Below are 24,816 nucleotides of genomic sequence, written 5' to 3' on the forward strand. Positions count from 1 at the left end.
TTATTGAGTACTTACAAGTAAGAAGAACTATTCTAACTGCTTTTACATGGATTATCTTTATTAATCCACAGAGCAATCCTACAAACTAGATATTTTTCCTGTATTTTGTAGATGAATAAACTAAGCCTTGGAGAAATTAAGAAATTATAGCCAAAGGTCACACACCTAACACGTAGGAAGGATGGAATTTGAAGGGTTTAGGATCCAAATTAACATTTATTAGGCACTTAATATGTACTAAAGCACTGTGATAAGCATGATCCTCATTTGAATTCAAGAGGCAAGCCCCTGTATTCGACCCTTAGGAAGACATTTTTAAAAGGCTATGGTTCCAGCTTTTGGAAACTCATCAACTGGTACCTCCCTCCAAGTTAACGAGCAAAATAAAACAAGGCTGTCAAACTCCATGGGGTTTTGAGAGCTTTTGGTTTAGCAGAATTAAGAGGAAGCAATTATATATGTGCACCCACGTCACATAAGCACCATTTTTCATTCTGAATGGGAAAAATTGCTGTGTGGACCTGCTGGGTAAAATAGGTTTATAATTTCATCTTATCCTCTTTGTATAGATATTTCATCAGAACACAGGGAAATAAAAATTATGTGGATAATTTTCACATAAGTGTGAAATTGTTCTTGTTTTTGTTTTCTAAATGGGAGGGGAAGTTTAATATTTAAAAGCTTATGCTAGACTAGGGAGCTAAAAAATTAACCTGGGGAAAGATGAGGTAAGTGTTTTTAAAAATTTATGGAATCAAGCAATTTAAAAATTATGGTTACATTTGTCATAAACTTGATGGAATCCAATGTGGGTGGTTCAATTCAAACAAATAAATAATGGAGAAAATGTGACATACTGTACAAATGAGTAAGAATCAATAGTACATATTTAAGTTAAAAAAGACTAAGTTTTTTTAACCATGTTTTCAAGATGTTATAACATCATCAGCATCATCCAAAAGGAATTAATTATTTGAATCACTAAAATGTATTGCATGCGTATTACAAATCAGTGTCTTAGGATCTGCTAAGACTAGGGATTAGTTTCTTTTCTGACTAAGCAAAGAGATTATAGTTTCAGAATGCTGAAACAGAAAGAAACCAGAAGAACTGTACTGTTCCTTAACTTCCTGTCAAAGATAATAGAGTCAATGGGTAATGTTGCTTCTAGCTTTCTGCCAACAGTGGGATTTCTCTGAATGTACTGATAATACTTGACTACTAAAAATATCTTGTTTTAGGGATTAGACATACAGTGGTTAGTCTGCAGCTTGAATACAGGCTTTAAGGGATGCCTAGGCAACTGTTTCAAATAGAAATGATAGGCCTTTGGTGAAATCCAGTCATAACCTACCTGCATGTCTCAGACAGGAAAGTAAGGGGCAAGGTCCTTTATACTCTACATACAAGTAGGCATGATTTCTAAACCAAGAGGAGCTTGTAGTGGATTGAATAGTGCCATTTTCCCCAAAAATATGTCTACATCCTAACCCTCAGATCTATGGTTGTGATCTTATTTGGTAAAATGGTCTTTGTGGGTATAATTAAGGACCTCAAGATGAGATCATCCTGGATTTAGGGTGGGCCCTAAATCCAATGATAGGTCAGGTACTGACTATGCAAACAGTACCCAGACCATATGTAAATGTAGAACACTGACCCAAACCTGCTGCAACCAACCTAGGAAATCAATCTATTGTTTATAGTGACCAGACCAGGAGGGCATCTTGCTGTCTCTAAGACTTGTGGGAAGGCAGACCACTATCTCTAGTAACAATTAAAGAGCCAAACAATACCCTTGCAGCAATTGGCCCAAAATGGCTAATGCTTGATTAATAACTGAAAGCTTTCCTAATTTTTGTCCCCACTTCCAACTTAAGACCAACCAGAGAAAGCCAAATATACACCCTCAAACAATCATATAGGATGCCTTGTTTCTAGTTAGACTGCCTAGAGCTTCCCCATGCCAACAGCCTCCCATCAGAGTATACACCCCATCAGATTTCCCTTTTTTCCACTCTAAAGCTATCCCATTATGTCCATCTTTGAGTCTCTGCCAACACAAGTGATAGTGGCTGACTCCCTTTCTATAGCAAACTCTGAATAGTCTCTGTATGTTCCCATATGGTTGGCCTTTATTTCCACACAGGTGTCTTTAAATCAGAAAGGTAGAGAGGGATTTCAGACTCAGACACACATTAAGAAGACCACATGAGGGTGGAGGCATAGAACCCCGTTATGCAGCCCCAAGCCAAGGAATATCTGGAACCACCAGAAACTGGAAGAGGCAAGGAAAATGAGACACCTGCAAGGGGATACAGTCCTGACAACACCTTGATTTGAGATTTCTGCCTCTGTAACAATGAGAGAAACATTTTTGTGGTTTTAAGTCATCTAGTTTGTGGCAATTTCTTTTGGCAGCCTTATGAAACTAACACAACCTTTTGACAAGGAAATTTGCATGCTATATGTCCTTTTCTGGGAGAACCCATAAACCTTAGTATAATAAATGGCTTGAAAACAATTGTTCACAGTTGTTGAAATTCCAATTGTTCTCATGAGAAGAAAGATTTACAAGGTGATATAAGAATGTCTGGGGATTTCCTCAATGTTTCCCTGTAGGACCCCAACCTCCCTGAGAAATAAGTTAGCCTAAGAGTAGCCATCTTGAAGCCTGAAAACCATTCTGACATATGACTCAGAGGGAACAACTGAAACCAGGTAACTCCTCTGGAAAAACAAGTTAATCAATCATGACTGCTGGCAGCGCTAACCTTTCGGTTAGTTAAGCATAAAAGCTGACCCTACCTTGCTACACCCCCAGGACGTGGCACTAACCCAGAAATCGTAGGTTTGAAAAATTACTGCCTTTGTAGTATTGTTATCTTGCTATGTAGTATTGTTATCTTGTTACTACAACACAATCTGTAACCATGGTAATCCTCTAGGGCTGAATGCCTCAGAAAATCCTATATAACCACTTAGTTGTAAGTGCTCAGGGTCTTCGTTGAGACCCGCTGCGACGGGCTGACTTAGACCCCAACTAGTTGGCTTCTGAATAAATTCCTCTTGCTTGTTGCATCAAGAAACGTCTTTGGTGAGTGATTTGGGGCGGCGCCTTCCTCAGGGGAATCCAACATTTGGGGGCTCGTCCGGGATCGGGCGTCCACCCCGCTTCACTCCCGAAGTCGCTCTTGGAGGAAGAGGTAAGATTAGTGGCGCCTTGAGTTGTATGTGTTCTGTTTTCTGTTTCAGTGAGACCGGTCAGAGTTCTGAAGGGTACCCGCTGTCTGGCAGCCGTCTCAATCCCGTAAAGGGGCTGTGACTGCGGTCGGTAGACGTACTAGAGCACCGCAGGCTGCAACCCTGGGGGACGCCTCAGGGAGGTTGGGAGGCCAGGGACGCCTGGTAGCCTCCCGTCTGTTTTTCCGGCAAACTGAACCTGATGAGATAGGGTTGATTTTTGGGCGCCGAGAATATCAACCCTCTGATTCCTTTCGGTTTCTGTTCGAGGCTCTGAAAAGAACCAAAAGCGGCCGCTGTGTGTCTAATCTGTGTGTGTCTTTGTTTTTTGTGTCCTTTACGTGTCTAATTATTGTTATACTGACAATGGGACAGACAGTGACGACTCCCCTTAGCCTGACGCTAGATCATTGGACGGAAGTTAGAGCGAGGGCACATAACTTGTCAGTAGAAGTGAAAAAGGGACCATGGCAGACTTTCTGTACCTCCGAATGGCCCACCTACAATGTTGGGTGGCCCTCGGAGGGGACTTTTGACCTCCCCACCTTATTAGCAGTAAAAGCTGTTGTCTTTCAGGATTCGTCTCAAGGACACCCGGATCAGCAACCCTACATTGTAGTCTGGCAAGAGTTGGTGGAGAACCCACCACCCTGGGTAAAGCCCTGGGTGCAAAAGAAAATGGGCCCTCGAGTTTTAGCTGCCCAGACTCAACCTCAGAAAAAGGAAAAGGAAACTACCAAAGTTTACCCTGATACTCAGGATTCGCTTATAATTGATGAACCCCCTCCCCCTCCTTACCCTCCTGCCCCCACGGCACCCCCGGTGCCCCCACCCCCAGCACCCTCAGCACCCTCAGCACCCCCAGCACCCCCAGCTCCGGCACCCTCAGTCCCTGATGCTGAGGCAGTAGGGCAGGCTCCGGGACCTGCCCAGGGCACCCGGCGCCGCCGAGGGGTCATCTTGGACCCACCGGGTATCTTTCCTCTCCGGTCTTATGGAGTTCCCATCCTTGGAGAAGAAGGGGAACCACCTTTCCAACCCCTGCAATATTGGCCCTTCTCCTCTGCTGATTTGTATAATTGGAAAGCTAACCACCCGCCCTTTTCAGAGGAGCCACAGAAACTAACTGGTTTAGTAGAGTCTCTGATGTTTTCCCACCAGCCCACCTGGGATGACTGTCAGCAGCTTTTGCAGGTGCTCTTTACCACGGAAGAGAGAGAGAGGATTCTCCTGGAGGCACGGAGGAATGTGCCTGGAACCGACGGACGGCCTTCGCAACTCCCTCATGACATAGAGAGGGGGTTCCCGTTGACTAGACCCAACTGGGACTTTAATTCTCCAGAAGGTAGGGAGCGACTAACCATCTATCGTCAGGCTCTGGTGGCAGGTCTCCGTGGGGCCGCAAGACGCCCCACCAATTTGGCCAAGGTAAGAGAGGTCAGCCAGGGAGCCACTGAAGCACCTGCAGTATTCTTAGAGCGCCTGATAGAAGCCTTCAGGCGGTATACCCCCTTTGATCCCACTTCTGAGGGGCATAGTGCTTCAGTGGCCCTTGCCTTTATCGGGCAATCGGCACCCGACATTAAGAAAAAGCTTCAGAGATTGGAGGGCTTACAGGATTTGTCGCTGAGAGATTTAGTGAAAGAAGCAGAGAAAGTTTATCATAAGAGAGAGACTGAAGAAGAGAAGGAGTTAAGGAAAGAGAAGGAGAGGGAAAGTAAAGAAGAAAAGAGAGATAGGAAGCATGAGAGAAATTTAACAAAAATCTTGGCCGCAGTAGTAGAAAGTAAGGGACGGCCGCCCTCTAGTGGTAGAACTAGTAAGGCAGGGTCCCTGGGCAACCGACCTCCTTTGGATAAAGATCAGTGTGTGTACTGCAAGGAAAAGGGGCATTGGGTGAAAGATTGCCCTAAGAAACCACCACGGGGACCTCCGAAGAAAGTGTTGTCCCTGCTAGAAGATGAGGACTAGGAAAGACGGGGCTCGGAGCCCCTCCCCGAGCCTAGGGTAACTCTGAAGGTGGAGGGGCAACCCGTTGAGTTTCTGGTAGATACCGGTGCTCAACATTCAGTACTGACCCAAGCTAGAGGCCCCCTTTCTAGTAAAAAGTCTTGGGTGTTTGGGGCCACGGGTCAGAAACAATATGCATGGACTACCCAAAGAACAGTAGACTTAGGAGTGGGACAAGTAAACCACTCATTCCTTGTTATACCGGAATGCCCTACACCCTTGTTGGGAAGAGACATCTTGACCAAAGTCGGGGCCCGAATATCCTTTCAGACTGAAGATACCCAAGTGACTGATAGAAAAAAGAGACCCTTGGGCCTAAGCATTCTGTCCATAAAGTTAGAAGACGAGTACCGCCTTTTTAAGGAACCAGAACCCTCCCGAGTTAATCAGAGGTGGCTCAACCAGTTTCCAGGGGCCTGGGCAGAGACGGCAGGTATGGGACTCGCTGTAAACCAACCCCCGGTGGTCATAGAATTAAAAGCCTCAGCCTCACCAGTAACTGTGAGACAATATCCAATGAGTAAAGAAGCCAGAGATGGGATTAGGCCCCATATCCAGAGGCTCATAGAACAGGGGATATTAGTAAAATGTAAATCCCCATGGAACACTCCCTTGCTGCCTGTAAAGAAAGCGGGAACAGGAGATTATCGACCAGTGCAAGATTTAAGAGAAGTTAATAAGAGAACACAGGACATTCATCCCACTGTGCCGAATCCTTACAACCTGCTAAGCTCTCTGGCCCCAGAAAATACTTGGTATACAGTCTTAGATTTAAAAGATGCCTTCTTTTGTTTGCGCCTGCACCAGAGTAGCCAACCGCTGTTTGCTTTTGAGTGGAAAGACCCCTCCACAGGAACTACTGGACAATTGACCTGGACTCGCTTGCCACAAGGATTCAAGAACTCACCTACCCTCTTCGACGAGGCTTTACACCAGGACTTGGCCTTTTACCGAGCCTCCAACCCGCAGGTAACCTTGTTACAATATGTTGATGACTTACTGATAGCCGCTCCTACACAGGAAGTCTGCCAAGCGGCTACTGAAGCCCTTTTGACTGAACTTACTAGGCTGGGGTATAGAGCATCTGCCAAAAAGGCACAGATCTGCCAACCACAAGTGACTTATTTAGGGTATTCCCTGAGAGAAGGGAAGAGGTGGCTTACTGAAGCCCGGAAGCAGACTGTGACGCAGATCCCGGTCCCTACTACTCCGCACCAAGTCCGCGAATTTCTGGGAACAGCAGGGTTCTGCAGATTGTGGATACCCGGATATGCCACCTTAGCCGCCCCCCTGTACCCCCTAACCAAAGGGGCAGCCCCGTTTGCTTGGGGACCTGAACAGCAACAGGCCTTTGATGAAATCAAGAAAGCCCTCCTGTCGGCACCCGCTCTGGCCCTGCCAGACGTAACTAAGCCATTCGTCCTTTTTGTGGATGAGCGGAGTGGAGTGGCTCGGGGAGTGTTGACCCAGCAATGGGGACCTTGGAAGAGACCTGTCGCCTATTTGTCAAAAAAATTAGACCCAGTAAGTAGTGGATGGCCTGCCTGTTTGAGAGTAGTGGCGGCTGTGGCCCTCCTAGTTAAAGATTCTGACAAACTGACACTGGGACAGAAACTTACTGTAGTTGCTCCACATGCGTTGGAGAGTGTAATTCGGCAACCACCCGAGAGATGGATGTCGAATGCCAGAATGACTCACTACCAAACCTTACTCCTGAATCGTGATCGAGTAGAGTTTGCCCCCCCTGCCATCCTAAACCCGGCCACTCTGCTCCCCAATTTGGAGAAAGAAGTGCTTCACACCTGCCAGGAAATCCTGGCTGAAGAGACAGGAACCCGCCAGGACTTGCAAGATCAGCCCTTAGGGGGAACGAGACTCCTGACTTGGTATACAGACGGGAGCAGTTACATCATGGATGGTAAGAGAATGGCCGGAGCTGCAGTAGTAGATGATGACCGAGTTGTATGGGCCAGTGGACTCCCAACGGGCACCTCTGCACAGCGAGCAGAACTCATCGCCCTGACTCAGGCCCTAAAGATGGCAGAAGGTAAGAGACTTAACGTCTACACTGACAGCAGATACGCCTTTGCCACTGCTCATATACATGGGGCTATTTATAGACAGAGAGGGCTGTTAACTTCTGCCGGGAAAGATGTTAAAAACAAACAAGAATTTTTAGATTTGCTGGAGGCCATCCATAGGCCTAAAGAAGTAGCAATAATGCATTGCCCTGGACACCAGAAAGATGACTCTCCAATAGCTCGAGGAAATCGGAGAGCAGACCAAGCCGCAAAGCAAGCGGCTCAGGGAATGAACATTTTGCCCCTTCAAGTGTGTCCGGAAGCCACTCACATCAAGAGCTTCCAGTACACACCTGAAGATCTCGTTTGTATAAACAAATTAGGGTTCAAAAATTCCTTACCCCAAGAGATATACAAGTCTGAAAAAGGGAAAGTTGTCCTGCCCCGGAAAGAGGCAGAAGAATACTTAAGGCAATTACATCAACTGACACATTTGGGAGCAAAAAACCTAAAGACTTTAGTTCGAGACTCCCCTTATCATGTTATTAGATTAGGAAAATTAGTTGACGAGATTGTAAAAAATTGTGTTCCCTGTCAATTAGTAAACGTGAGCAAAAATCAAGCAATATCCGGGAAAAGACTTCGAGGAGATCGCCCAGGAACTTATTGGGAAGTTGACTTCACTGAAATTAAGCCTGCTAAGTATAGATATAAGTACCTTCTAGTTTTTCTAGACACATTTTCAGGATGGACAGAGGCGTTCCCCACCAAAACTGAAACAGCTCAGACGGTGTCTAAAAAAATCCTTGAAGAAATATTTCCCAGGTTTGGGATTCCAAAGGTAATCAGCTCCGACAACGGCCCTGCTTTTGTTGCCCAGGTAAGTCAGGGATTGGCCAAGATCCTGGGGACGGATTGGAAATTGCATTGTGCATACAGGCCCCAGAGCTCAGGACAGGTAGAAAGGATGAACAGAACTCTAAAAGAGACCTTGACTAAATTGTCCATAGAGACTGGCTTATGTGATTGGTTAGTCCTCCTTCCCTTTGCCCTGTTTAGAGTCAGGAACACTCCCAGCCGCTTTGGACTAACGCCTTTTGAAATAATGTTTGGGGCCCCGGCCCCGCTTCAGTCAGCACATCTTCATACATTCCCTGAGTGTGCAACTAATAAGTTTTTGCTTGAAAGGTTACGAGCCTTGGAGGCTGTGCAGAAAGAGGTGTGGGCCTCCATCAAGGAAGCCTATCAGCCAGAAGACCTCTCGGTGCCTCACCAGTTCCAGGTGGGAGACCCAGTCTACGTGAGAAGGCACCGGACAGGAAACCTCGAGCCACGGTGGAAGGGACCTTTCATCGTCCTCCTGACTACTCCCACAGCTGTAAAAGTGGACGGCGTCTCTTCCTGGATACACGCTTCACATCTAAAGAAGGCACCCCCGGACCCGGACTGGCGAGTAACTCGAACTGATAACCCCCTTAAGCTTCGCTTGTGTAAAAAGAATTATGCTGTTAGTAATTCTGATGCTCCTGCTACTTCCAACCCACCAGAACCCTAACCCCCATGAACCCAGGTTACTGACATGGCAAATCATTACCCCAGCTTCCCACCAAGTAGTAGTCCAGTTAACAGAACAGCATCCTAGGGGGATTTGGTGGCCTACCCTCACTGTAGACATATGTACTCTCTTCAAACAAGACCCTCGGCACGGAGGTAGAATAGGAAGGCCAGGATGTGGATCTCGGGCTTCTATGAAAAAACTCCAAGATACCTGCTTCTATGTGTGCCCAGCCCCCTCAACCGATCGTGCTAAGGCCTCACAGTGTGGTGGGCAGACAGACTTTTTCTGCAAAAATTGGGGCTGTGAACAAACAGGGACATGTCATTGGATAGGCAGAAATGCCGGGAGCTCCCCTCCAAGTCTTATAAGAGTTAAAAGAAACAGTACTCAGGCCCAATGTATGACCAGCTCTACCTGTAATCTTATTGATATTTCCTTTACTGAAGCCGGAAAGGGGGCAAATTGGGAAAGAGGGCTCATGTGGGGATTAAGACTCTATCAGGAAGGATATGATAATGGAGTTGTATTCACTCTTAGACTCAAAGTAGAAACCCTCCCGGCTATTCCAGTAGGACCAAACGCTGTCTTACCAGATCAGCCTCGCCTCCCAACCCCAGCCCCGAAAAGAACCCTAACTATTTCAGCTGTCCCCGTCTTTGCTCCTAGCCCACTGACCTCCTTTTCTAGCAATGGACAGCGCCTCCTCAACCTTGTTGAGGGAGCTTTCAGAGTCCTAAATGCCACCGACCCTAAAACTACAGAGTCCTGTTGGTTATGTTTTTCTTCTAGACCACCTTATTATGAAGGGCTGGGATTGTCAGCTGATTTTAAGAATACAACCAGCCACGAAATTTGTAGTTGGGGCAGTCATAAAAAGCTAACACTAACCGAAGTGTCTGGAATAGGAAAGTGTCTAGGTACGGTTCCCGCCACGCATAAAAATTTATGTAATGAGACCATCCCCATGATCCCCACAAGAGAAAACAGGTATTTAGTCCCACCACCTGAAGGATGGTGGGCCTGTAATACTGGACTAACTCCATGTGTTTCCACCTCTGTCTTCAACTTCTCCCACGAATTCTGTATAATGGTCCAGTTAGTACCCAGACTAATGTATCATGATGACTTCTCATTCGTAGCAGAATTGGAACCTAGACTAAGGTATAAGAGAGAGCCAGTCTCACTCACTCTAGCTGTATTACTAGGAGTAGGAGTCGCAGCCGGAGTAGGAACAGGGGCGGCTGCAATTATACAAGAAAACCAACATTATGAAGGACTAAGAATAGCTATCGATGAAGATTTGAGAACTATAGAACAGTCTATTTCTAAACTTGAAGAGTCCCTAACCTCCCTCTCTGAAGTAGTGCTGCAAAATAGACGAGGGTTAGATTTACTATTTCTAAAAGAAGGTGGATTATGTGCAGCTCTAAAAGAAGAATGTTGCTTCTATGCAGACCATACTGGAGTAGTAAGAGACTCAATGTCTAAACTGAGAGAAAGATTAGATCAGCGAAAGCGAGAACGAGAAGCTAACCAGAGCCTGTTTGAATCCTGGTTCTCTAGATCCCCATGGCTTACAACTCTAATATCCACCTTGGCAGGACCCCTGCTTATTTTTATATTGCTCGTCACCTTAGGTCCCTGCATTTTAAATCGAGTAATAACCTTTATTAGAGAAAGAGTAAGTGCTGTGCAGGTGCTAATGCTGAGACAACAGTATCATACCCTCACACATCAAGAAGACACCAACATTCCATGATTAGAATGTTCAGAAAAAGAAGTGGGGAATGTAGGACCCCAACCTCCCTGAGAAATAAGTTAGCCTAAGAGTAGCCATCTTGAAGCCTGAAAACCATTCTGACATATGACTCAGAGGGAACAACTGAAACCAGGTAACTCCTCTGGAAAAACAAGTTAATCAATCATGACTGCTGGCAGCGCTAACCTTTCGGTTAGTTAAGCATAAAAGCTGACCCTACCTTGCTACACCCCCAGGACGTGGCACTAACCCAGAAATTGTAGGTTTGAAAAATTACTGCCTTTGTAGTATTGTTATCTTGCTATGTAGTATTGTTATCTTGTTACTACAATACAATCTGTAACCATGGTAATCCTCTAGGGCTGAATGCCTCAGAAAATCCTATATAACCACTTAGTTGTAAGTGCTCAGGGTCCTCGTTGAGACCCGCTGCGACAGGCTGACTTGGACCCCAACTAGTTGGCTTCTGAATAAATTCCTCTTGCTTGTTGCATCAAGAAACGTCTTTGGTGAGTGATTTGGGGCGGCGCCTTCCTCAGGGGAATCCAACATCCCCATAACAGCCAGGCACTATCTCGACCCTCAAAATGCTCTCAGTGTTTATGAAGGAGATAGACACATAGTCAAATAATTAAAATGTAGAGGTACAGTAGATGTTCTTAAGTCTACCTACACTTAACCTCAAACCAATTAACTTATTCTATTTCCTTTGTAACTCAATCTTCCAATTCCCGTATCATGAAGAAAGCTCATGGTTTGGAAGCTATTCTCTAGTGAGTCTGCCCACTTTAGCTCCTACAGTTATACTGTACAATCTGACGAGTTACTTATGCTTATTCCCAAACCTGTTTATGCCAGTTGTACTTGTTATTGTGCTTTCATAATTTAAATATTATATAAACCAATGAAATACTGTAGAAATACAGTTTCTCATTTCTTTATCATTTATGTTTAATATTTTGGAAAGACCCAATAAAAGTGAGTTGTTTATATGTGTGAGATAACTACAAAATGTTATAAAGAAGAAATGTGCACTCAAATAGCTTCATGAGGGCCTTTAAGTTCTTTTCCTCTTATAGGAATGCAATCTTAGGAAATCTTAGCTGATAGTTTAGAGACGTTGTTTATGCAGGAGACACAATGCAGAGCTCTATAATTAGCAGACTATATGCAAAGAAAAGGCCTTGGACTTTCTCAACAGATAGGCAAATGAGCATATACTTGCTTTAGGTTAAAACAAAATACTTAGGGTATTTATGTTATACTTTTTCATGACTCTCTGGTTTAACTGACTTTTTAAAAAATAGATTTAGATATAATTTACATACTATCAAGCTCATCCTTATAAAATGTACAAATTCAGTTTAATCAACATTTTCAATTTATTGCTAAACTATGGGTCCGGACTGCATCCATAAGAGAACTTATTTTATATGAACAAAGTGCTAAAAAGAAGCGATTAATTCTGCTTGGTGAGGGGATGAAGATTCAAGGAAGGTTATGTTTGATTTTGAAAGACCTTGAATAAGTAGCAGTTAAATTAAGCATATAAAGAAAATAGTATTCTAAGTAGGAGGAATAGCATGTGTAAAGGATAAAATCATGTGGCCCATCCAAGGAACAGCCTTTAGTTTGAGTGGCTTGGGAACAGGGCAGGTGTTTTTCCAAACCTGATCTTGCATCTGAATCATCTGTAGAGTCCAAAACAAGACATAACAACACAGTAAAACATGCCCAGACTTGACTCCCAGAGGTTCTGATTTCAAATGTGTATCTGGAGTAGGGTCCCTGGATTTATTTTAAGTTGTAGTTCTGATATGCAGCCAGGATTGAGAACCACTGGAATGGGAAAGAGGTAACAGTATTAGGAAATGAGGCTAAATAATCTAAGACCAGATGGAGAAAGGAAATAGTGTGTAAATACAAACTCTCTCTTCCCTGACAACTTTCCTATTTTGAAATATTTCTTTTTAAATTTTTTACGGCCACTACTGGTGCATGAAAGAAAATGAATTCCCACCATTGTCTATAAAAACAGGGATAAACATTTTAAACCGACTTTGTTACTCCTTCTGATCAGGTGCACCTTCTACCACTGAAGGCTTTTAAATGTCAAGCAAAAATGAGAATACAAATTTTGACAAGAACAACTGCACGGCATACTGAAGCGCAGGTTCCTATTCCAGGTTGGTGATCCAATTATCCAGTCAAATAGAATAGAAGCACTTGCTCAGCCCCAAGCGCTCTTCTAAACTCATATAGCCTAGATTCTTTTTTCAGGTGAAGGTTCTTCAGCACCTATCAAATAAGCAACAATAAATATAAAAGGGACCTTTCCTTCCATCATAACCAGTTCCACAGAAGACACCCTTTCTCCTACTCTTCGAAGGTTGGTTATGCTTTTCCTTTACTATAATAGTATTTGCCTTCCCTATAGTAGCTGTTCAATATTTTAAATAGTTATGTTCTTTGAAGGTAAATAAAAGATGCCAATTTGCACCTTTACCACAATTCTAAGGGCTAGTGCTTTCTGACTGTGTGCTAATGGTACTTGTTTTTTTTAAAAGGCATATATAGGACATCTTGTGTGTTAATATGTTAGGGAACTGTGAGGAGGGCAGGTCCAGTCAGCAGGTAAGGCAGGAGTAGCAAATAGGCTACGGAGGGTTCACCCAGCTCGCTTCTGGGAAGAAACGGTAACAACAAACAAACAAACAAACAAACAACCCCCCACCCCGAAGGAGGGGTATTACTTGAACCTTGGCTGGGAACACCGGCCAGGTGCTAACGGAGTGGGGTTCCCGGGCCCGCGCTCTGCGCCCCGACCGCACCGCTGGGTGAGCGCGCCGTCCAGCGACGGGAAGGGCGCACCTGAGGAAAGGCTTCCGCTCGCAGACGGGCCCGCCCCCGCCCCCCCTGCCCGCCGCCCGGCTTCCCGCTCGCTGACCCTCCTGGCTCCGGCCACAGGGCCTTCGGCGGCTCTGGTTCGCGTTCTTCCCCGGCGGGGCCGCTGAGCGCGGGCTCGGCGGGCCGCGCTGACCCGGAACTGCTGAGGTGGCGGCGGGCGGCGGCCTCGCGCCCCCCGGATTCCACGCGCCCGCCGACACCCGCCCCGCCGCCGAACCCTCGGCGCACTCGCTCCTGCCTCCCTGCAGTCCTCCGGCCTGGAGGCGGGGACCCGCGGGGAGGCGCGGGGGCGTCACTCGCCGCTTCCGGGTGGCTCGGGCTCACCCGCCTCGCCTCTCGAATGGTTTTCGGAACAGCGAGGAGAGCTTGAGCACCCTCGGTAGACAGGTGGGGAGTGGAAGTTAGGGGAGGTGGCAGGAGAAAACCGCCCGGGCACAAGGGCCCCCGAAGGCGGTCACTGAGGAGAACCCGGCCGGCCGGCGTGGGAGGCGGGGCTGGAGGTGAGAATCTGCGCGGGGCGCGGGGCGCGGTGGGCGGCGGAATGCTGGGGATGCGGGTCTGACCCAAGTCGCTACTGTGGTGATTGCCATAACCTGAGATACTGTATAAATCCCGGAGGGAAATGTTGTCGGCCATCTCAGCTTTTATTTTCTTAAAAACGCGATTTTAGGTGGAGCTCCGTTTAATGTAGTGAATTTAAAGCCCCCCTGTTTCATATGAGGGGGTGTGACCTACCATGCCAGTCCTGGGTATGTCACAGAATACCCTGTAGTCAAAAAACAGGAATTTGATTAAGAAGTACCTTCCTACTTTAAATTTGCTGTATGAAAAACACAGGAACAGAGAAACTGTTGTTCTGCTGGAAATATGTACAAACACTTTTTAAAAAAACGAATTAAGAGATGGCTTGGCAGTCATCGTCATGGTTCTCGCCTTACAAATAGTGTACAACCTTTTCTGGGGGCGGTCTAGATCTATTTTGGTTACATTTTTATGTCAATGCAACTTTTTTTTTAATTCAGTCACAAAATTTCTGATGTAATTTTACATTCCTGTGCTAATTTTTCTTACAGGGGATTTTTGTGGAGGGCGCAACAGTCTTTAAAGAACTTTGTAGAAGTATTGAAGGATGGCAGAAGCAGTGTTGGTTGATCTCTTCGGTTTGAAATTGAACTCTCTGAAAAACAGTCATCAGTCATTACTGAAGACATTGTATGCTGTTCGATACTACTGTGCTACCAAGGCCAAGTTCCTTTGCATAATGTGTTGCAGTAACATCAGCTGGGAAAGGGATGATGAACATAATAACTGTGAGTTAGAAACGAGCAATAGATTATCAACTCTCCTGAGAGAATTTGAGACTGTTAGCAATCCCAGCATGGCTGCCTCATTATATACAATTAAACAGAAAATTGATGAAAAAAATCTGAGTAGCATTAAGGTCATTGTACCCAAGCACAGGAAGACATTAATGAGGGCTTTTATTGATCAACTTTTCACTGATGTTTACAATTTTGAGTTTGAAGATTTGCAGGTGACTTTGAGGGGAGGACTTTGGAAACAGTCCACTGAAGGAAACACAATTACAGCTCAAGAACTGGAAGCAATTCAAAATGAAATAGAAACATACTTGAAAAACCTGCCAGCACTGAAAGGAGAATTAACTATTATCACATCTCCTTCAATCTCAGGTATATTAAACCCCATGTTGTTGTCACTGTATGCATAAAAAACCTGTCTTTCTTTAGAGGGTGTGTACTTCCTTTTTTCCTTCTTTTGTGACTTATGGGTTTATGTGCTCATTAGCATCAGTTGCAACATGGGAGCGTAATGGATGGCCTTGTCCTGTTAGGGGTGTCAAAGCATAACAAGGGATAGTCCTTTCAGAGCCACCCTAAATAAATTTGCGTAATGCAAATTCAGCCTTAAGACAACCACACAGCCTTCCTAAAATGGAATTTATGTCCTAAGCATCTCCTGTTTAGAAATTCTCAAAACATTAATTCATTGGCATCTATACAGAAGAGTGAAATGTAAAACAATCTTACTTCTTGGTTGAATGATATTTACTGCGAGCTGCGTGCTATCAAGTATAACAATAATTCCAAAGAGAAGGTAAAGAAAACCCAAAGCAGTCTATAAAAGAACACATGGAGGTACACGGTGCTGTAGAAGTTAGAAGCTAGAAAGACAAATTGCAGCTTGAGGTGATCAGGGGAAGTCTTCCTGAGAACTGAGTTCATAATGCTTTATAGTACTTTGCATAGCATGTTTTTAATCACTACTTGTCCTCAACAGATGTTTTCATACATGGATTTACTACAAGAACAGGTGGAATATCTTACATACCAACTCTTAGCTCATTCAATCTCTTCTGTAGTTCCAAACGGAGAGATCCCAAGGTTGTTGTTCAAGAAAATCTGCGTAGGTTGGGGAATGCTGCAGGATTTAATGTGGAGAAATTTTACCGAATAAAGGTAAAATTTTATTTTAGAAGATCTAAAGTACATTCTTGACTCTGCAAATGACTATATGAGCTTTAGTCAAGCAAATTTCTACATCTGCTATTTTATCTAAAATTTAAGAATAGTGCTTGTGGCTGTTTAACTTAGACCTATACACTGTAGCCTAAAGATCAAGTCTATGACATTTATGTTTCACCTGAGCATCCTCACATCTAAAAGTACAGTTAATTCTAAGAATATAATATGACTGCCCTTTTTTATTGTGGAAAGCATTGCAAGTAGACAACTGTGTTTAGTGGGAGATGTTCGTGATCGACTATATTGAATTTTTAAATGTTAAAGTCTGTTTCCTTTGAATAAAATATTCAAATAAAGTTAAATAAGTTTGGAATTTTACTGTACATAGAAATGATATATTCACAATGAATGTTAATAATCTTAAACTGGTTATATAATTTGTAGGATATGAGTACTTTTGGAAAAGCTTATGGTATGAGAAATCCTATTGTCAAAACATTTTTATTGCACATCTTTGGTCTTTGGTATTAGACTGATCATGCCAGTGATGTCTGGATTATGGGAAGAAAGGAGCCTGAATCGTATGATGGAATCACCACAAATCAGAGAGGAGTCACAATAGCGGCTCTTGGGGCTGATTGTATACCTATAGTTTTTGCAGACCCTGTCAAAAAATCATGTGGGGTTGCTCATTCTGGTAAGTATACTTAATTAAGCATTTAGGATTTTGCCACTTTTATATTACAGGAAAATTATAATTTCTTTCTAGTGGCCATGCCAGACAAACCGTTAATTACTTTACGTGGTAATAAGTGTAAAGAGAGGGATAGCACTAGCATACTCCTTTACAGGAGCAAATAAAAGGAGTACCTAAGTCAAATTATATGAATCAGAGTAGAATTCCCAAAGGAAGTGATACCCAGGCTGATCCCTGAGGAATTTGCAGGAGTTGGCTAGGTGCCAGTGTTTCTCAGCAGGGGTGCTATTAATATTTTGAGCAAGGTAATCTTACATTCCAAACAGTTTGCTTGGCTTTCAGAATTCTTAATGCCAGTAATACCCCCAAGTTGTTATAATAACAAAAGAAATAAAAATAAAAGGAAAGAGTCTCCATGCCTTTTAAAACATTCCCCAACAAGTGGAATTGCCTCTGGTTGAGAACCCTTCAACTCCAGCCAGTGAAGAATAGGAAGGGAAGGCATGTTGCAGAAAGGTGTTCATGAAGATGCAGCAGTATGTATAAAGGTATGGAGGGGAGAAAAAGCAAGATATGTTTAAAATTGCATTTAGTTTAATACACTATGGTCTAGTGGCTTTACTCGCTAAAGATAAGAACAAAGAAAAAATTTTAGATACTGTCATGTTAAGGTTACGGAATTTTGTTTTCTGTAAGCATTTTAAAATATAGTTCAGATTATTCTGTAGTTGTATTCCATGTGAAATGAGAGATGAGCTTTTAGATTTCCTTCTGCTTGAATTATGACTACTTTGCTTTTTAGACCACAGATAAATAAGAAAGTGGTTTCTCTTTCTTTGATGTAGCTAAAATAATGGAATTAGATGAATCAAAGTCAGATTTATTATTTGACATTGTCAAAAGTTTTTAAAATTTGAGTCTTAGTATTAGGATATAAAAAAATTGTATTTGTTATTTCTTAGGTTTTGAAATATCAAAACTTTTAAATTTATAATTTTTAAAGTATTAAAGATTAAAGCTGTCAAAATGAAACAATCTTAAAACAAAGTTAGAGGTCTAACACTTCCTGATTTCAAAACTTACTTAAAACAGTATGGTACTGACGTAAAGACAGACATACAGGCCAATGGAATAGAAGAGAGCTGGGAAATAAACCATTGCATATATGGTCCAGTGATTTTCAACAAGGAGCTAAACTATGTAATGGGGAAAGGACAGTCTTTTCACCAAATGGTACCAGAATAGTCACATGCAAAAGAATGATGTTGGACACTTATCTTATATCATACATGAAAATTAACTCAAAATGGATTAAAGACCTAAATATAAGAGCTAAAACTATAAAACTCAGAAGAAAACATAAGTGTGAATCCCTGTGATCTTGAATTAGACAGTGGCTTCTTAGATATGACACCAAAAACACAAACAACAAAAGTAAAATAAATAAATTGGATTTCATCAAAATTTAAAACTTCTGTGCATCAAAGGACATAAAGTGAAAAGGCAATCCATGGAATGAGAGAAAATGTTTACAATTCATGTATCTGATAAAGGGTTAATATATAGAATATATAAGAACTCCTACAACTCAACAACAGCAAATAACTTGATTAAAAAATGGGTAAAGAACTCGAATAGACATTTCTTCAAAGACATTAAGAAATTGACCAACAAGCATGTGAAAAGATGCTCAATATCACTAATAATTAGAGAAATGGAAACCAAAATTATAGTGAGGTATCACCTCATGCCCATTAGGATGGCTAATATTAAAAACAAAACAAATTAAAAAGTGTGGATGAGGATGTAGAGAAACTGGAATCCTGATGCATTGTTAATGGTAATGTAATGGTGCAGCTACTATGGCAAACAGGACCATGGTTCCTCAAAAATTTTTAAATTACCATATTATTCAGCAATTCCACTTCTGGGCACATGTCCAAAAGAATTAAAAGCAGGATCTTAATGCAGTATTTACACACCCATACTCATGGTAGAATTATTCACAATAGCTAAGAAATGGAAGCAATCCAAGTGTCCATAGGTGAATGAATGGATAAGCAAAATGTGGTATATATATGCAGTGGAATATTATTCAGCCTTAAAAAGGAAGGAAATCCTCTCAAATGCAGCAACATGAGTGAACTTTGAGGGCATTAAGCTAGGAGAAATATGCTAGTTGTAAAAAGACAAGTACTGTGTGATTCTACTTACATGAGATATCCAGAGTAGTCAAATTTTCAGAAACAGGAAATATAATGGTGGTTGCCAGGGGCTGGAGGAAGGTGGAAAAGGGGAGTTGTTTAATAGATGTAGTTTCAGTTTTACAAGATGAAAAAGTTCTGGAGATGGGTTCCACAATAATACTTAACCCTACTGAAGCATACACTTAAAAACAGTTAAAATGATAAATTTTATATCTTTTTCCCATAATTTTTTAAATTGTGAAAAAAAGCACCTAGGAGAGAAGGCTAAGAAGGTGTAATCTCAGTGTAAACTAAAAGATTAGAACATTTGTAAGAAGAGTAGAAGGGAACTCCTGTTAAATGTCTCTTCTGTGTCAGGTACTTAGTATATACCTCATTTTAAAAACCATTTTAATTAGTTAATTGATTAGTTAATTTTTTGGTTAACTTTCTGTTTCTGAACTTTGAAAAATACCTAATACTGACTGCTCATTTTTAACTTTGATATAAGTTAAGGTGAAATTTTGTTACATTTTAAGTTTCCTTATCTCTTTTTCTCCCTAATTACCAGGTTGGAGAGGTACTTTATTAGGTGTTGCTATGGCTACGGTGAATGGTATGATTGCAGAGTATGGCTGTAATTTGGAAGACATTATTGTTGTACTGGGACCTTCGGTGGGTCCTTGCTGTTTTACTCTTCCAAAGGAATCAGCAAAGGGATTTCAGAATCTTGATCCTGAATGTGTACGTCTCTTTGACTCACCAAATCCCTATGTTGACATCCGTAAAGCCACCAGGTATGCTTGATTTCATTCTGGAACTTCAAGTTTGGTTATTGCTTATTGCTTCTAAAATAAAAATCATATTAGCAATTAGTAACTCCAAGAAAAATTCAGGTGTCAGATATTTACGTAGCTGACATGTACACCTACACAAAAACTCATTTTAAATATGAAATCTATTTGAAAAACAAATTTTTCTTGTCTGGTTTCTCTTATTGATTTAAAAGTAAAGAAAGATATATTTGGCATATAGTTTTAAGAGCTCTACTTGAACTTTATATGGAAAAGTCAGCATGTGCTTTACTTCATAGCCATTCCTCAGCTAAAGTCTCCTAAATACAATAAGCAAACAGGAAGCTGAAATTTTAAAAGTATTCTTATTCCCTAATTAACTAGAGGAGTATATTTCTTAGCAAAGGTATTGAATGATTCTTAAATGTGACTTGTGAGATAAGTATCACTAATTTATAGTGTTTATGGAGAAGCAAGTTTCTGTGAAAAATCTGTTCAGTAGGAGGAAAGGAAGTAGGAGGGCCAGATACCTAAAAGTCGTGTTCTGTGTGAATCGAATGAATCTTGTCTACAAATACCCTAGTTACTTTAGAAGTGTCTTCTTGATAAGTACTTGGTTTTGATTATAAAATTCTACACCTAGATCATGCTGCAAGACAATATGGAAGGCTATACAGTTCATATATGAATTTAGGTGATAAAAGGTGATAAATTTTCCATTTCCTGACTAGTCTATGTTCTGTATCTAAATAACAATTTACATTGTTACAAGTATATCTTCCCAGAATTCTTTTTCACCAGTATCTAAAAGTTTTTCATATTGCTTTGGCTATTAGTATAATTAACACTTGCTGACCTTTGAAAAATCTTTATCCTAAGGATTCTTCTAGAACGAGGAGGAATTCTTCCACAGAATATTCAGGACCAGAACCAAGATCTCAACCTTTGTACATCCTGCCATCCTGACAAGTTTTTCTCCCATGTCCGAGATGGCCTTAATTTTGGTACACAGATAGGTTTCATATCAATTAGAGAATGAGGTACAGTAGTTTTCTCTCCCTTCTTGCCCCTCCCCTTTCTCCTTTTTCTTCTTTTATCTTTTTCCTCCTCTCATTTTTAAATTAATTATACCTAACTTTACTCCTTTATTCTTATAGGAAGAATTTCTACTCTTTAGTGAAATGATAGTGCTAGAAAAGTTAGTTTTCAGTGCCACACTCTATTATAAAGAACATCTACTCCTTTAATGAAGGATAGTTAATGAAGAATAATCAGGCAGACGTATGTTGAAAGTATAAAAATAATTTATTCTTAAAAAAATCCTGTATGTATACCATTTATCTTTCCTATGTACTTGGCGTCAGTATATTTTCTATCATAACATCCTTATACCTTTTTATTTTTATGAAGAAATCTTTGTGTAAAGATTCTAAATTGTAGAAAAATAAATTCTCACATACACAAACTGGATTGTTTTTCAACTAGATTTTCAACTGATTATGTATAGCAGGAGCTGGCCAATTTTCTTTAAATAGCCAGACAATAAATATTTTAGGATCTGTGGGATATATAGTCTCTGTCTCAAACACTCAACTGTGCCATTGTAGAGCAAAAGACAAGAACAATATAGAAACAAGTGAGTATGGCTGTGTTTCGATCAAACTTTATTTACAAAAAACAGGTGAGGGGGCCAAGTTTGGCCCACAGGCTATCGTTTGCCGACACCTGATCTACATCACAGGGCAAGACTGAGTGAAATCTTATATTAGTGTTTATTAGAGGTGGGTTTTTTAGAGTTACACAAAACTGTTTCATGACAGCGATTTAGAACTGACCCTTTAGCATATACCTAATTTTCCTTAAGATTACTGGTAACTGAATTAATATAATTTTTAGTCTTTATAATGTCTTTAAGTCTTTAATATACAAAAAAATTTTAATAGATTTAATGATCCTTACCTTGATAGTCTTAATAGCAATAGTAAGGGTCTCATATTTGATTTCTATATATTTTTACAGATACCTGACTGGTTTATTGGATAACTGTTTCCTGCCTCCTCCTAAGATGATTGCAAGAGATTTAGCTGTTTAAGTAAAACCAAAATAATTACAATGGATAATGCATCTTTAGGGCATATTTTCACTATTATCAAAGTCGAAAGATTTTCATTTGATTTTCCCAATAGCTAACAAAAAAATCAGTATGATACAGCTTATATGTCTTATATAGATTAATATTTTTCTTAAAGTTTGTTCTATTTGTTGTATAAATCAAGAATAGGTCTGTTCAGTATTTATTGGGTACCCTGTATTTGTCAGGCACTGTATGAAGCATAGATGAAATCAAAATGAATAAGACTTTTTCTCTTTGAGTCAAATGCAGTGGAGGTGATAAACAACTCCAACACTTAAATTTCATTTTAATAGCAGTAGAAGACTAATTCTGTCAGAAAGGACAGAGAAGGTATTATAGAGAAAATAACATTTCACACGGGCCCGAAAGATGTACAGGCTTTTGACAAATGAAGTACAACTGTAACAGGTGGAGACAACACCATGAACCAGGGCATGAAACTGCAAGTGTGTGACATGCTCTAGAGAGAGAAGGGTGTGGGCAGGAGTCACTGGAAAAACAGGTCGGAAAGAGATCAGGCAGGGTCTCAAACACCATGTCAAAGAGTTTGAAGTTTATTTTACAGGCAAAGAATAGGCATAAAAAGTAAGGGAGTGTTTTTATTTCCTTGGTACCACATTTAACAGGGTAGATTGAAATTGTGAGAGACAAAAGCGGAGAGACTAGTTAAGATGCAATCAAAACACTTTTAAAAAGAAATAATGAAGCCCGAATGAAGGCAGTGGAAAATAAAATGGAAAAGAGAGTGGGCGGATTACAGAGAGATTTCAGAGATGGAGTCAGATCCTGTTCATAGATAATGGAGACTAGAGGCAAGGAGTGGAGAAGTCATTGATGACTCCCAAGATTTCCGTGTGGCTGACTACCAAGAGTGCAGCAAGGGGACAATGGAGAAGGCTAATGAACTTGACACAAACTGAAGTATATCCAGATAGAAATGTTCTTTCAGTAGTTAGAAATATAGACCTGGAACCTGGAAAAAGACCACATTGAGAAGCTGGCTGTGTGGAGATGATGCCAAAGTCTGTTGGAGTCACCTGAGTCATGGAGGCAGAAATACAGGCTGAGGAAAAAAAACGTCCAAGGATGAACCTGCCTGTAACAGCTGCATCTGAAGAATAAGGTGAACCAGTAAAAAAGATTGACCTTAGAAGGAAGGAAAAATATAGAGGATAGTTGTTTTGAAGAAAAAAGTCAGCATAGATGTACTGCATTTTGACAGGTACTCAAAAAAATTTTCAGAGAGAAAATGAGGACTGAGAAGAAAGCAATGGGTTAACCATACTGAAGCTGTTCTACTGGCAGGGGTGGCAGAGCCCAATTTCAGTGCATTGAGGAGGAGGCTGTATAGGTGTTGACTCTGGCAGAATTTATTGGAGAAAATAGTGCTGGGTGCTGTATCTTCAAGGAAGGGTTTTTTTTATGATTAGTTTTAAGTATATTTGTAGGCTGAAGAGAGGAGTTAGCAGTTTTTCATTTGGGAAAAATTGTATATATGGCATATATTTTTTGTAAGAGAAGTCACATTCTATCTTAAAAATATTAATTTTATACATATATTTCTTACATGGATATGCAGTAGATTAATAGAAGATTACATTTGTTTGGTATTTACAAAGAAATTCCACATATATTGCCTCATTTTACCCTTACAACTACTCTGAAATACATAGTCGGGTGTTGTCCTTTTGTTCAGATGAGAAGACTGAGCCTCTTTTGAGGCGGAGGTTAAAATCACATAGCTGTGATAAAGTAAAATGTGAACCCACATCTTCTGACTCCAAATCTCATTTCAGATATTACAGTTAAAGTTATCTAAATTACATTTTTATTTTCAAACTTTTGTTAATACCATCTATTTATACATTCAGTCCAAATTTTGTTGAGGTACTAGGATAGGTTAAAAAAATGCAGTTGTAACTCTCACAATGTTTAATATACAGTGAAAGGTGGCAGTCAGTAAACCAGCAATTCAATACTGTTATAGGTGTTGTATGGTTGTCACAACCTGTACTTTGTTTGGCTTAATTCATCTAGGCAGCTCATGGCTTATTATAAAATTGAAATAAAATACCTCATTTCTTTCAATTTGGGAAGGGCATTAAATACACAGTGTAGGACAGTAATTGCAAACGCATGCAAAATACTTCTGTTTAATGATAAAGTTTAGGGAATAATTTCATACACTGAGAAATGTGGATAATTTTTCACTTCATTGTGCATTTTGTTTGAAGTTTACAAATTTACGGAGTATAAGGTGGCCATGTTTCACTTGATGTACCAAAGTATTCCTAAATCAAATAAAAATTATGTTTGATTATCTGTAATTTTAGATTATCTGTGCCAAAGCATATAATGAAGTCCCTTGCTATTTTACTGAGTGAAAAGTATTGGTTTAATACTCAGTGACAGAATGACTAGGTTGTTAAATAATAATTTTATTGCCTCTACAAACTCTGTCACTCTTAAGCATTTATATACAGATTTCTGGGATTTTGGGGTTATAACTACAAAGATGATTTTAACTAAAGTTTGTCTTTAAGCTCTGCTACTAACTGTACATAGGAAATACTAGTTGTCATTTTATTAAAAAGAAATTTGTAAATCAAATGAGAGTTGATGTCATTTTTTTTGGAGGTACTCAAATTATCTAATTATAATTTTAAATTGTGAGGAATATCATAGTGACTATGCTGTACTCCAATGCTTTACAAAACATGAAAAATTATCTTTCACTAGGAGACTGTATTTGTACAAGTAGCTTGGGCTCTCTTTCTTGGTATAAAGTTGAACCAATCTCAGTCTCTGTATTTACTTGTACAAAAAGAAAAGGAGTCATTTAAAATCAATAAATGTATTTCTCTTTCTTTAGATGCAATATATTGCAGTTCAGTAGATAAAAGCATTTAAGAATTCTCATCCACTTGGATCTCACTTCTATAGAATGTCCATTAACTCCTTTTCTGTAAGTAGATTTTTTTTGGGAGAAAGTCAGAGAAACTGATTCTATGTCATATGACAAAA

At 40.8% G+C, this 24,816-nt stretch overlaps 2 protein-coding genes across 8 annotated transcripts in view; one reads left to right on the forward strand and one right to left on the reverse strand.

Moving 5' to 3' along the window:
• The window catches only part of CCDC122 (coiled-coil domain containing 122), a 32,400-nt gene extending 18,619 nt beyond the window's left edge, over positions 1–13,781 (reverse strand). The window contains exon 1 of one of the 2 annotated variants that reach the window (XM_037002075.2): positions 13,539–13,781. The gene's annotated coding sequence lies outside the window, so the exon portion shown is untranslated. The remainder of the gene's footprint in view (positions 1–13,538) is intronic. The other variant, XM_073212587.1, reaches the window with a different exon arrangement.
• LACC1 (laccase domain containing 1) lies at positions 12,526–24,402 on the forward strand. Of its 6 annotated transcripts, XM_017650276.3 has the most exons (8): positions 13,751–13,998; positions 14,572–14,808; positions 15,025–15,189; positions 15,797–15,975; positions 16,513–16,678; positions 19,436–19,661; positions 20,538–20,698; positions 21,678–24,402. In XM_017650276.3, the coding sequence occupies exons 2-7, from the start codon at positions 14,628–14,630 to the stop codon at positions 20,695–20,697; spliced, it is 1,077 nt and encodes a 358-aa protein (XP_017505765.2). In that variant the 5' UTR covers positions 13,751–13,998; positions 14,572–14,627; the 3' UTR covers position 20,698; positions 21,678–24,402. The 6 variants fall into 6 exon arrangements, with proteins under 6 accessions (XP_017505763.2, XP_073068686.1, XP_017505765.2 ...); XM_017650274.3 differs by lacking the exon at positions 13,751–13,998 and adding an exon at positions 12,526–12,980 and having other exon boundaries at positions 14,572–15,189; XM_017650272.3 differs by having other exon boundaries at positions 13,752–13,998; positions 14,572–15,189.
• The last annotated feature ends 414 nt before the right edge of the window (positions 24,403–24,816 follow it).

This window comes from Manis javanica, chromosome 9, assembly GCF_040802235.1.
Source record: "Manis javanica isolate MJ-LG chromosome 9, MJ_LKY, whole genome shotgun sequence".
NCBI lineage: Eukaryota > Metazoa > Chordata > Mammalia > Pholidota > Manidae > Manis > Manis javanica.

Excerpts from the sequence above, each read along its gene's own strand:
- LACC1 (XM_017650274.3), top strand. The coding sequence starts at position 14,628 with ATGGCAGAAGCAGTGTTGGTTGATCTCTTCGGTTTGAAATTGAACTCT. Across the intron at positions 16,679-19,435 it reads ATGTGGGGTTGCTCATTCTG|GTTGGAGAGGTACTTTATTA; the intron begins GTAAGTATACTT and ends CCTAATTACCAG. Across the intron at positions 19,662-20,537 it reads GACATCCGTAAAGCCACCAG|GATTCTTCTAGAACGAGGAG; the intron begins GTATGCTTGATT and ends CTTTATCCTAAG.